Source organism: Channa argus, chromosome 3 (assembly GCF_033026475.1).
Source record: "Channa argus isolate prfri chromosome 3, Channa argus male v1.0, whole genome shotgun sequence".
NCBI classification, from domain to species: Eukaryota; Metazoa; Chordata; class Actinopteri; order Anabantiformes; family Channidae; genus Channa; species Channa argus.
The window spans coordinates 17,831,206-17,845,506 of record NC_090199.1 but is presented as its reverse complement, the minus strand read 5'-3'; the positions used below and the strand labels follow the sequence as shown (position 1 = coordinate 17,845,506).

The following is a 14,301-nucleotide window of genomic DNA, read 5'->3' as shown; positions in this document are numbered from 1 at the left end:
TTGAGGAGTACATGCACATAAATGCCACGAAACCTCTCGCTGATTTCCCTATATTAAAATATCTCTATTCTAGCTGAAAAATGCCTCCAGATGACATCACTTGGCCTTAAGTTCAGATTATTGTTCTTTGTTCTTGTTGCTCATACTATAGATTTTGTAATTGTAGTCAACCTCATCTTTTTTTTTATTTTATTGGCCTTTGAGCATTGTGTTAGCATGGTAGGCATAGGATCATTGTTCTGCTAAAAGATCCATTTGTGTCCAAATTTTAGCTTTTGGCTTTTTGCAGCAAAACAACCTCACAGCATGATGTTGCCACTGCAGTGCATCATGGTTGGGATGGTGTTTGATTACAGCCTTTTTCAAAGTGACCAAACCATTTTGTTTTTGTCTCCTCTGACTAGAGAACAAAAGCTAAGATCTTTGTCTTAATGTGCAAAATCTTGGTCTGACTAACCAAACAGACTGAACCAGTGTACATTGACTTGAAATGTTCTAAATTGTGTGAAACTGTGGGTTTGCGAATGCTCATTTCATAATATTATGCAGGGCAGCACTGCGTACATACAGTATGTATTTCCCTCTCAGTCATTTTGCATGTATTTGCGACATGTTCCTTCGCCAAAATCCACATGAACACAGAGCTCATGTGTCAGGCGCTCGCTCTGTGTGTGTCCGTGTGCATGTGTCTGTACATATGTCTGTGTGTGTCTGTGTGTGCGTGTGTGTAGACTGTCTGGGTTCACGTTGTGGATTTAGACATCAGGAGCTTGGCACGCTGATTACAGAGGTCTGACGCCACAGGGAACCACAGGAACTCTCTTCTCCTTCTCCCTCCTTTCTCTTTCCAGCATCACCCCTCCATCAGTTCAGGCTAATTTGCAGAGATCGAGGTGAAAGCAGCAGGCCTCCTCGCTGATGTGGCTAGTTTCTGTGCTTTATGTTAATCAATTGTATCACATAACTTTCCTCTGGTTGGCCACGTTCTGTTAGTCTATCTTTATTCAGTTGGCTAACTCATAAACACATACAAAGCACAATGAAATATATAACCCACTGTAGAATACACTAAGCACTGGTGACAGACTGTTATTGTTCCAGCTTAACAAATTTCATATGGATTTGTGGAGCTAATATTTCAGGCTGTTTTTATTCTTGCCTCAGTGGCACTCAGACCCACAAAATGAGTTCTTATGAAATCCTGCAAGATGGGTGAGAGGTGCCAGGTCTTAATCTGTTACACCCACATTGTGTCTACAAATGTATCAATTGCCACAACGGATGGCTTCTTTCCTGCAAAGGATCTGGAGCTTTGAGGATATCCCATTCTACATAGCCCACTGCCAGCTCCCTCTCACATCTAATGATTACCTTATGTTGAGGATTAAATAGCCAGCAGTGTTACCACAGCCATGCTGGGATGAACAGACATGCAGACTGCACTACTAGCAGTTTTACTGCCTCCGACAGTCCACATGACCTGAAAGTGGGATTTAAATTGTCAGAGAACTGGAAGAGAGGAGCATCTGTGAGTTATAGCTTGAAGGAATGGGGTTTTCTGTGGACTGGATTAGACTGGACAAAGTGTGTGAGTATGTGTGTGTTTCATGCATAACAAGGTCATCTATTGGTTGTGGTCATGAGTTTCTCTGGTTCTCGCAGAGGATTGGTTGAGTGCACCTCAGCAATGACTGGAAGTCCTGGCAATTGCTGACTCAACTTTTATTATGACTTTGGCCATGAATTTTGCACTTTGTTCGGACTACTGAGTTTATGAGCTGTGAAACATCTACAGTGGTTACAATTTGTGATCAGCTGTAATTATACACAGCAGTGTGTTTGCGTATTTTTTATTTTAATTTTTTGGATGACATATACTGACTGTTACATTTAGGTTGTGTTATTTTTATCCACACAGTGGTTCAGCTGTAGTGATAGTTAAAATGATCTGTCTGTCAGCTGGTCCATCACTGTTCTCCAGACTGAAACCCTACTGAATGACTTGCTACATGTGTAAAACTATGTAAATTCCACATACCCAGAGGATGAATCATACTCACTTCACTGACTTTTGATCTAATGTCACCAGCAAGTCAAACTGTTAATTTGTCCAATACTTTATTTTATCATCAAATTTCAGCCGCAGCCTTACTTTTTCTTTAGTACTAATTAGCATATGTGTATGACTAAATGATGAACATGGGAAAATATTTTATGTACAACATATCAACATCTAAGAACGACATTGAGAACATGTTGCCATGCTGGTATAGGCTTTTTTTTTAAGACTCCACTATATTTGAGTTCAGCCTCACAGAGATGGTGAACAGTTTCAGAGTTTCATACTTATCCTATTTTTCGGTCAAAGTGTCTGTGTTTCTCTAGTTTTACGCAGATTAAACATCTGTAAACACAGAATTTACACTATAAGTATTTTCTTTTTTAATTGTTGCGTATTCAAAACAACAGTGAGTGTGTACTGGGTAGTAGTGAGCACTTCCAAACTGTGAGTGGTCTACAGCTCAACATTGTGCCTTACTCTTACGTTATGTACTTAAAGGAAACACCAGACAGAACTGAAAATAAAGCAGAAAGGCAGGGGGACAGACAAAGCCCACTCTGGCCCAGAATAAGCTATAAACAAGATGTACAAATGGAACAGGTGAATGAATGAGGTGATTGAGCTTAGTTACCTAGAAAAGGCTGGGGTCCCATTGAGTGGATTGAAGTGGCAGCAGGTGAGCTGGTGGTTCTGCTCCTTGATGGATTTCAAGAAACAATCTTGACAAGCGGACCTCCCCTGCATGAGGCCCATGAGAAAGGTAAGCTGCTGCTCTTGCTTGGAAATATACTTCCTGACATTTGGTCAAACATGTAATTGCAGTGTGTTTTCTAATGGGAATCCTAATTACAATTGTCTACATAAATACGATAGAAAGTGGCTGTAACTTTTTCAGGTTGTGAAGGTAAATATTTACTGTTACCTAATTTCTTTCACAATGATATTGACATTTTGGAAAGCAGTTTAGAAAACCATAAATGTTAAATGAATATATTGGGATCCCAAAGAGCTTTCCATGACAAAGCTTTATATATTGCAAATAAATGATGTTTACAATTCTTAGACATTCACTCATAGATTTTATTGAATCCAGGCTTAAATTTGTGCACTTAACACAGCAAGTCAGCAGTTCAGTTCCTCGCACGGAAATACCACACCAGTAAAGGGGAAGCACACTGAGTCATGCAACTTGCCTTTATAGTTAAAATACATTGTTTTTAGCTAATTTTATTCAACAGAAAAACGACGACACTTAAAGCCACTGAAATTATTTAGGGGAGAACAACAGACTAGCTGTCCACTGCATCCCTTTGCACTACACTTGGTCAGAGTCGGTTGGAATTCTCTGTGGGCCCATGTGGTTGCCATCAAGTCAAGCTGGAAAGTCTGATTGGAGAACAAAGATACAGTCAGACCTTCTTATTACCAGATTGCTGTAATGATGTGTGCTTACTGTCTAATAATGTCTGAATACCTCCTATCACGCCATTGGATTTTTTTAACCTGCCATTTATATATTTTACAAAATCTTAGTTTTTGTATTATTACCCCAAGCTTCCATAGGTGGGTCAAAAATGCTTTGACTTTGAGGAATATATTCTGTGGACCACAAAGACTATCACACATATTCTTTCACACAGTAGTCTTGAAGGACAAGCACACACATTTCTGAGGTAAAAAAAAAAAAATTCTTGTATCTACTGTGTGTGTGTGTGTGTGTGTGCGTGTCATTCATGACTATTGTGTAAAAGAGTGTGTTTCTTATTATCTATCCTCAAATTTGCCTATTTTATAGTTTGCAAAAGTAGCTAGCTAACATGACTATATGTATGGCATGTGTGTTATATAATATAAAATCTAATACAGACTATTATTTTTAACCAAAATGACAAAAGTGATATTGATTCAAACATGGGTCATTTTTGACCCACTTATGGAAAAGTGCAGGGTCCAGTCAGGCGTGCATCTAAGGGTTAAAATATAACCTCACGCATGTTACTGTAGAAAAGCACTAAAAAATATCATCTGCGTGATCTATTGTAAGAATCAAAGTGATTTGGGAGGTGGATTGCTTGGTTTTTGGTATTACTCTATAATTCAAAAGGCTAGTATTTACAAAATGAACAGTGAAATCTGTCTGGGTCATGTGATCCGAGCTCTGTATTTACAAAAATGTATTTCCTCATGGGTTGCGTGAGAGCATGGGGTCTTCTAAATTTGGCTTGTGTAGATGAGTGATGTGAAGAGTTTTGTCATCCCTGTACATGCCCCAGGTTGGATGTGTAGGCTGCAGCAGCAGCAGCAGCAGTGGACACAAATGAGGAGGAGAGCGTATCTCTCTCTCTCTCTGTGCATGTGTGTGCGTATCATGGAGATGAACAGGGGGAAGATGAGTGCTATGTAGCGCTATGGTGACGTCATCAGACTGTGGCAAGCAGAACTACATCACACTGATTTCGTTTTTTTTTTTTTGCTTTCTACCATCTCCCATGTGAGGTTGGGATTCTTGGACATCTGCTGTTGTTTTTGGAGGACACCAGTTTTTGTAGATTATATGGAATAGAATTTGTGTGTGTGTGCGTGAAATCTGTTTGTCTTTAGTTATCTGCAAAACTATGCATCTGAGTTATGGGAATTACAGTGGTTTTGTGATTTTTTTAACGTTTGTGTGTTCATATGTGCATCCTTACACTTTAAGCCAGACCTATACTTGTGCATTGATTGAGTTAAAGCAGAACCAGCGGTTGCACATCAAGGCCCCAGATACATAGTCGGCAATGTAGCCGAGATGCACTTCTGCAAAATATTAAAAACACATTGGGGCTAAGTGAGACATGTGGAGATCATAGAGCTTTTCTACTAAACATTTCTAATGTCAAGAAGATGGTTGATAGTGAATGCATTTTTACATAGGGGGGTATAATAAGAGAATTATTAGCTTCCTATGAATAAATAATTATGTTCAAACAGATTAATTGCACCATTTAATAAGGAATAGATAACAAGTTACATATATTACAGTATTATTCAAGGGTTTTAAAATGTGGTATTTTCTACACTGTGGATATGTGTGTGTGTGTGTGTGTGAATTTATGCATTGACCCATTTTACACGTGTTTTTAAACCCTGAAGCAGACACAAACAGCTCCTGCTCCACTCCCCCCTCTCTCCTCCCTCACCTTGTCTCTTTCTTCTTCCCCTTCATTTACCTCTTTCACTGTTTCCCTGGCTCTCTCCTACTCTTTGCCTTTTATCTTTTATCTTCTTCCTACTCTTCTTTCTTCTTCATTGTGCATCGCTGCCATTAAGGCATCCCTTTAGTGTTGGCTGGCATGCTGGTGAGGTTTTTGTTTGACTGTTATATAACTAAATTTATCATGTTTGAGTCACACATTTGGCCATAGGTCGTGCTCTGAAGGGACAGCTTGCATTTTTTAATAATTAATGTGCACCACAAGGCTCAACATCCACTCCCAATCAATGTTTAATACACAGTTTATTGTGGGGGTTGTGTCTTCCTGTGTTTGACTTGTGTCGCATGAATGAACGAGCGCACATGTCTGTCTGCCTCATCGTGTGCAAATATAGGCTAGGTGCTAGTTCTATGTACACAGTATGTAAGGCAAAGAAAGAGAGAGAATGTGTTTGTATGTGAGAAGATATGCTTTTGAGTGTCTATATATTTATGTATGTACATAAGTAAATTGGAGGAAATGTAAAGTTCCCTTTAAAATGCCTCCACACAAAACATTCAAAACTACAAAATCCGATGAAGTGCCGTGTAAGGTGCTCCCTCAGTAGATCAAATGTAATAAAAAGGCTACATCCCTTTATTGTGCAACATAACCAGTCAAACAATCATGCATCATTGTTCTCTCCTGTTGGGGCTTTGGTTTTTGGCCCTTTTTCTTGCACCTCATACACCACTGTTTGAGTGTGTGTGTGTGTCTGGCTGTATCTTGCCAGCAGGTGATAGAGAGGGAAGGCGGTGAAAGGTACTGTATGAGTGAGGGAGGCATTCTCAGTCTGTCTTCTACATCTGAATCTTTACAAGCTCAAACAACATACTTTACTGTCAACTGTTATGAAGTGTCTCCAGAAAATGCTAGAAATTTTGAACATTCAAAGATTATCTACACTGCTTATTGTGTTAAGGGATGCTGGAGCCGATCCCAGCTGTCACTGGGTAAAGTATTGGCTGGAAAGGTCACCAGTATATCTCAAAACAATGAATCTATTCATGGCACTAGTTAACGGACTGTAACTGCATGTCTTTGTAGGAGGACATGGAGAAAACCAATTTAAGCAACATCTAAAGTCCACAGAGAATGGCCAAAGTGGGCAGGCAGGTTTAACAGTAGAGCTTCTACAACTCAGCAATTTTGAACATGCATAAAATCTTTTTGAAAGTAGTTTTTGAAAATTTAGAAAACATAAGTGTTTTCTACTACAAATATATATAAAAAAATTGAATAATAAGCCTCATACTTATAATTATAAGTAATGTAGCAGCTTTGAAGCTACAGTTTAAGAGTTTTTTAGTGATGGTAGAATCTTTAAGTAATGTCATTAATGTGTTCATCCATCCATCAATTCATTATATTGCTTATCCTGTTAAGGGGGATAAGCACACCCCAGACAGGTCACCAGTCCGTCACAGGATAAATTTGTTGTTAAAAAACTAAATTAAGTCTCAAAATAAGATAACCTGTGTGAGCTGTACTAAGGTTATAATGTCATTTTCAATTAATAATTTATACTCACCTTGGTTAATGAAAAAAATACAAATAAATAAGGCTTAAACGTCAAGATCGCTTTAAATAATGCTTCTGTGCACTGGAGCAAATAATCTACTTGTGTGTGCACACGTGTGTGTGTGTGTGTGTGTGGTAAAGTCAGTAAGCTTTATGGGCAGTTAAAAAATGTTTACATGAATATGACTGCATATGTGCATGGGTATGAGTGAGCAGGCTGTCATTTCAGCCCAGGCCACTGCTCTTTGTTCAGAAGCCAGAGGAGCACACTGCAGGGTGGACCTGGCATGTAAGTGTGTGTGTGTGTGCGTGGCAGTGCTGTGGTAGCACGGCCGTTTGGCTCCAGCTTAAAAAAGAAAAAGAAGAAAGAAACTTTCCTTCTACAAAATTTTCAAGAAATCATGCACAGAAATCAATCAGTGCATCATGTGTTAACAAAAACACTGGCAGCTCCTCGTGCATGTATGTATGTATGTATGTATGTTGGACCATGTGTTTGTATGTTATTTGCATGTAGGAGTGAGTCGACAAATGCATGAGCACATGTTGTGTGTTTCATGTGTTTTTTGACCCTGACCCTGTGATTAACTGAGGTTTTTTAAGTCTGAAAAAATGATCACGGGACAAAAAAAGCCAGGGGCCAAAAGAGACATGTCTCTACACACCAGCATTCTGCTTTCCATGTCAATTCTAATCTAAAAGACTTAGAATTTCTCTGGTTTTATTCAGGTTTCATATGAATTTGTATTTATGAATAAGTATCAAAAAAGCCATAGGTAGCACACTACCACATGCAGAGAGAAGACTGACCAGGTTAGTGAAATAAACTTGTGTGAGGCTGTGTCCTAATACTTAAACCTTACTAGGGATAAATGTGCTCCTAATCTCAGTGGATTTACTCTTGAATATCCTTAATATGCCTCCTCTGCTCTGCTTGTTCTCAATTCTCTATTGTGGATGTCAGCATAGGCCCCAGAGCTGCAGGGGAGTGGCGATTGTATGTGTGTGTGTGAGAGAGAGGGAGTCAGATAGAGATATGTATCTGTACCACTTTGGAAACTCGTGTATGTATGTTGCAAAACTAGAAATATTGTGAAATATTTTTTACAAGTTCTGAAATTGGAAACATGTAGCAAACACCTGAGCATTGAAAGCTTTGTGCATAGTTTTCTGTGTCAGCTCTGGTTGAGTAACAGGAGTCATTTGTCATCCCTGCTGTTCGGAGAAGCAACGCTCATATCACTGTTTTATCCGCACACTGGCCTCACCCAAGAAAGATGTTCCTGTTGTTCCCAAATACCAGTGTGTTCGTGTCCTGTGTCAATGCTGCATGCATGCTGGACTAGCTTGTGTGTGTGTGTGTGTGTGTGTGTGTGTGTGTGTGTGTGTGTGTGGGAGAGGCTGCTTTGGCCCATATTTAAGCTAGTTTTGTTTGTAAGTTCGGTCAAGTTATGGATAGATGAAGGACGTTGACTTTAAGAAAGGAAAAGAGGAAGTGAGCTGTTGAGCTGTCCTCCTCGTCCTAACACAGAAACAAAGATGGGTGTGTGAGATTTTGTGCAAGTGTGTCTTATCGTCTTGAGACTTTCTCACAAAGAGAGCGGCTGGCTAAGTGGCCCTTGACCTTTCTGAGCTGCAAGTTGAGGGTCAGGGCCCAGAGTCTAACCATGAGACGTGTGTGTTAGTGTGTTGCTGTGCTAACACCAATGGATTTCTGTTGCTTAATCTGGTTTTGGGCCACAGATTAATCATGATGCATTCAGTCTGTGACAAATTTCAAGTCATTTTTCTTACAGGACTGAGATGAGAAAAACTCAGCGGATGTGCAGGACGTGAATAAGCTTGTTTTCCAACATCATGTAACATTGATTATTAGTTGCTCTAAACAAAACTTTGTTACTGTAATACGTGTACTGTGTTTTTTCTTTTCGAATGAGGACCTTTAGTCCAAGGCTTTATTTCAGACACAATACAGCTTCAGTATCAGGGGAGCAGGAGAGATAAAGAGAAAGGGAAACTACCTCAAGGCAATTATAATTATATTGATATGAAAAAAAAACTTAGGTCTCTGAGATAAAAGACTACATCATTTGGGTGTAGGAGAGATAGAGAGAGTTATGAGAGAGACAACAAAGAAACCGAGAACGAAGTAATACATATGACTAGCACATGGCTGCAGATGTCTGCTGCAAACATTTGTTATTCTGACAGACTGAACACATTAAAACTTGGAGGAAGTAAGAGCAGAGAGAAGAAAAAGAGGGAGGAGAGAGGGAGGGTTAAGAGAGGGGGACAGGGTGACTAAGTCAAGAGAAAGGGGAAGTCTACACTGAGGAAAAAACGGAGGGAAGGAAGGAGAGGAGAGGAGAGAAAAGGGAGAGCTTACATGTGGCTATTTGAGGTAGCTGCTGAGTTATGGAGCGAGACAGAATAGCCGGTAAGTTGTGGCTTTTTCCAACTTGTTTGGTTCTTTAACAATGAAACATTTTTCCTCAGTAGAGAATTTTTTTAGACTTTGTTAGACTGCTGAGGAAGCAGTTTCTTAACGGTGGCAGCAGTCGGCTTGAAGCTCTGCACGGTCACTTGTGGGAGCAGACGTTTAGAGATCTCTGTCAGTCTGCGTGTCAACGTTATGCCTCTGACTCATTTCTTATAGATGCTGTCTGAGCTACGAACAGAACTAAAGATTTGCTCAACAGACATTTCTTCTCTAATTCTGATTGAATGAACAGCAACAGCTAAGCTCACTGTAAAATGCACATGCTATTTCTGAGCATAGCTACTGTTTGCAGATAAACTGTGCCTAAACCTCATCTGACATGCTGCCAGAGACAACTTCCTAGAATGAGAAAACATAATCTTCCAGTGCTGTACTCTAATTGGCTGGTCGTATACTGATTTATAGCTGGTCCACACACTGTTCACAACTATAATCCGTCAGTAGATAGACAGTTGGAGTGAATTCTGCATGCCGTATCACATAACTGGACTTTAAACTGGCCTAAGACTCCAGCTGTCAGTTCAACTTTGACTGACACGGGAGGTTTAAGTAAGAGCAGAGTTAGTTTGCCAGCTAAAATGATTTGGTGTCTTGACAGACCGTAGAGTCTTTTAATGTGTCAGCATGCACCAGAGACTTTACACTGTCCTGCATCCGTGTCATTTTAATTCTGTCCTTGTCAGATGTGGCTATTTCTCAAAGGAGATGTTTCAAGCCTTTCCTAGTTTTAATGTGTGGTTTGTTTAGTGTTAATGAAGACTCTTTGAAACTTGTGTTCAGCCCATATGTGTTCAGTCTGCACTAAGAGGATAAGACTAATCTGGCATCATGCAGTGATTAAGGCTGGACTTCAAGCTGAGCCACACTTCGCAAATTAGCCTTAAATTCGACTGTTAATAAGGTGTCTGAGTTCACTGAGCCATGAGATGCATAGAGACACACCGTACACATATTTTTTTATTACCACTTGGTGGCAGTCTTGCAATGTCATTTGTCCTCCTTGTTGCAGCCACCATTTCCCTAAGTGCTGTGAAATGTGCCATGTGGATGATTCATATTTTGCAGATGGAGAGATTTTTACTGGGAGATGGAGGAATTTAGCAAATACTGACTCTAGCAGGGGTGAGGACAATGTAGTTGGGAGTTGTGAGGTGGCTGAGTGTGGCTTCAGCCCTCACTCCTTCTAATTTAGGAAGTCCAGCATGGGCTGAACTACTTCCTAGTTTTCTACCAGTTCTGTGATGTTTTGTTGGGTCATGTTGTCATGACTACAGCCAATCTGCTAAGTCTTTCTTTTATTAGGAGCTGAGGCTGTGATGCAAAGATGGTTTTTTCGAACCACCTTGTTCCTCTTTATTGCCTGTTCGCGATTAAAATGTTCATTATGACATTTAATCTCTGCCACGACTGTTCCGTATGGTCACCACATTGACTGTCGCAGAATAAAAAAAAAAAACAACAAAGTAAAAAGACAACAAAGAACTTAGCCTGCAAATGGAAGGAACAGTTGTGCCTTGATGGGTTTTGTTCTGCCAATTAAGAGCAAAGTCTCGTCTTTTGAAATGAGGCTTAATGCAATAGCTGTGTGCCACTCAGAATGACAATAAAACCAATGATTCAGTAACTGTAGTTACAACCCTCTGAGATAGTTTTTAAAGGACCTGTTGAGACACTTACTTAGTGAAAATATGTTGATTAAAACCTTCTTGCATGATCAAGGTCAGGATCCACATTAAGTCCTAATATATGAGTGGGATTCATTATCCATCATTCTGTTTATATTAAAGCTCAGTATTTGTCTTATTTTGAATCTTCCTCCATTCTTGTCCAGTTTACATGAATGTGAACAAGCTGTTCTCATAAAGTCAAGCACATAATGTTCAAGATTACTTTTAAATTGCCCTTTTATTTAATCGTACTATTATTTATTATTATTATTTATTTAATGGTCCAGGAGTGCACGGTCTGTATCTCTGTCTCCCATTCTCTCTTTCTATGCATCGATCTACCATTCTGTAGCGATCTGCCCAGAACCCTGTGTACACTCACCCCAAAGCACAAGTGCACAATATCTCAACTAACTGGACAACACACAATATCAAAGTAAATCATGGCTCAACATGTTCCATAAAAGACGTGTACAGGATATCCTCCATGAGTGAACGCCCTGCAGTTCTCCTCCCACTGCCCTCCCAGTATCTCACCTCATATTGTTGCTCAGATTATTATTCAGTGATGATAAGTGAGGGAGCCATGAAAACAGCCAGCACAGGGAGTTCAGGAAACTAAGTGGGAAGCCCCACCTTCACCCGTCCTGAGGGAGGGTGTGTGACAGGTGACATTATTCATCATGATGGAAACACAGACCAAGGCGGGGGTGCTCCAGCACAGACAGAAACCCCTCAATGAGGGATTATTTAGATAATTGTTCACAAGCAGCTCAACTTCCGGTAAGCTATAGGTGCAAAGAGGAAATAAGTTGATGTCAATATATAGATGTAAAGATAGAGGTAAGTGTGAAAATGGATGCTGATACTGGGGTGTTACTTTTGCTGCCCCGTGATACATTTCCACTGATAATTATAGTATTATACACTTTTACAGAATGAGCTCCAATGTACTTGTCTGCTGCACTTGTCACTAAGCCAGTTAGTCCATTTATGTTTTGTTTCCATTTGCAGTTTGTGATATAAATCATAGATTTCCTGGTATCATTATGTTTTATACATGTGGCACTATGGATGCATTTGTTATATACATACAGTATGAAGTCAACATGCTCTAACATCCCAATAAAGAGGAAACCAAATGTGCAAACTTTAGTTTCTGTTCATTGTGACACACATTTGTCAACAAGTCAATGTGAGGTATTCCTTTGTCACTTGCACCAAGACATCTTAGACCCAACAAGTCCCATCCATTGTCTTAAAATGTCTGTAGTCTTGTTTCTGACAACATAAATTGCTCCCTCAGCTTTTAGACCAATTTGAAAGCTTACTACTAAAGGAGCAATAAGAAGAGTTCTTCCACAGAACTGTCAAATGAATACGAGCATTGAAATAGCATGTGAGTGGTGGTAATCCGGCGTGAAAAACAAGGCTCTCTGTGCTATGGAAGCCTTCTTTCACCGAGCTCATTGTAACTGTGCACTTCGTTCAGTCTCATGGTTCTGTCTTGAAATCTCAAGTTATTTGTATTTTCCATTTCTCTGCATTTGTGCAGTGGTTTCACTACCATGTTTAATTGCACAATATTTCTGCAGTGACAGCGTGTTATTTAGGCTCTGCTACAATAAGTTAATACATTCCACTAACATTCAGACAAGCAATTTTATCATGCTTCTTGGACATTTAGGTTAAACCCATCATCTTTAAAAGGTCCCATTTAGCTAAATGCTGAAACCACACACATTAGCTAACCTGAACAAATAATAACACCCAGCTAGAGATTTTGGTTTTGTGCAGCTTCCTGCCAATAATAGTTTGTGGTTATGCTATTTCCTGTTTATCTTGAACTGACCAGGTAACAAAGTCTAAGAATAGAGGTACATAATAAATGTCTCTAGTTTAAACACATAGAAACCAACAATTTTATACAACATTAGGGCCATCATTCATCTATTTGTAAAAGGACTATGCATTGTATGTTTACCTGCTATGGTAAAAATAAAAAAACAAAATTAGATCTTTTTGGGCATCTTTCATGTTGGTAATCTGTAAAGTTGACATGTCACACTAACGTCTTTACAAGCTAATAACAAATCCAACAGAGACAAATTCACTGTCTGTTGACCATGTACACATAACGTTACATTACGCTTAATAAATTACAAGCTATTTATATTAACAAAGTACATAACAAGTACAACTGCTGTCTCTCTCAGCATCACAGAGATGTGGGGCTGAATGGTGTTGGTTAGAAGATTTATCCTTCTATGTGCAAAGGCCTCTGTGTTTACAGTGCTATTTTAGGGGCACTGAGACACACATACACGCAGAAACACCCGCGTCCACAGTCACAGTCAAGCAACTAAATGAGCACATGTATGCACAGGCTTATATTCACTTAACACTGCTTACCACAGATACACACACACACACACACACACACACACACGTTTCTCCAGATGTTGTTTTGGAGCTTTTCCTCATTCTGTCGCTCCGTTTTGCCTCATAGTCCATGTTTAGATAAATACACACTGGCTAAGGGGTGTGCGTATCTCACACACCATGCGTTTTGGTTTCCTACCTTACATTACTAAGATCATTTTGGTAAATGGTTTACAATTTGGGTCTGCATGGGTGGAAAGGGGCCACACACTTTGTATGTGCATTACGAACACACACACACACACATATGTACATGTACTGCTTTCTTGCAAGACTGTGTTTAAGCTTTATTGCACTTCATATGATGATCAGGATAAGTGCATGTTTACATTGAATGTGCCACACTCTGTTCTTTATCTAGTGACACCTTAACACCTTTAAACAAGTTCTATGAAATAAGTATAAACACACTGCATTCTTCTCTGTTACCATCAACCTCTCTGGTGTTACAGGGTCAGGGGCTATGGTACTGGCTTGGCATTTTATTAGTGACCCTTAGAATGGATCTTTTCATTCAAATGGGATTTCTCATTTACTTGCAGTCTATAAAAGTGCCAGATACTAATTTGTGCATTTTTGCTTTTTACATAAACAGTAAAACAGTACGTGATTTGTGTTATCTAAGATGTGACATTATCTCTGATTTGTCTGGAAGTGCAAATGCCAGCTTTCTGTGGTCCTTGCTTTAGTTTTTTGGATACTTTTGAGAATTCATTGGGAGCCAGCTTCTCTATTCTGTTGAGCTTAACCTTTAATGTGAAAATGGCAGAAATGCCACCCAAAGCATTACTTTTTTCTCTGGTAGATTCATAGATAGGTAGCACATCTCACAGGATAAGCAGTGGAAGTTGTTAAAAAAAATTCAAGGCCAACTTT

The 14,301-nt window shown here is 39.5% G+C and overlaps 1 protein-coding gene across 2 annotated transcripts in view; it reads left to right on the top strand.

Annotated features, from left to right (window-relative positions):
- septin9b (septin 9b) overlaps nt 1-14,301 on the top strand; it is a 71,107-nt gene that overhangs the window by 6,877 nt on the left and 49,929 nt on the right. Inside the window, exon 1 of one of the 2 annotated variants that reach the window (XM_067498121.1) lies at nt 9,095-9,253. The exons of the other annotated variant lie outside the window; for it this stretch is intronic. Within the exon in view, the coding sequence (XP_067354222.1) occupies nt 9,232-9,253 (22 nt within the window). The 5' untranslated portion in view covers nt 9,095-9,231. Of the gene's footprint in view, nt 1-9,094; nt 9,254-14,301 lie in introns of those variants that run through there. 2 annotated transcript variants of the gene reach the window in all.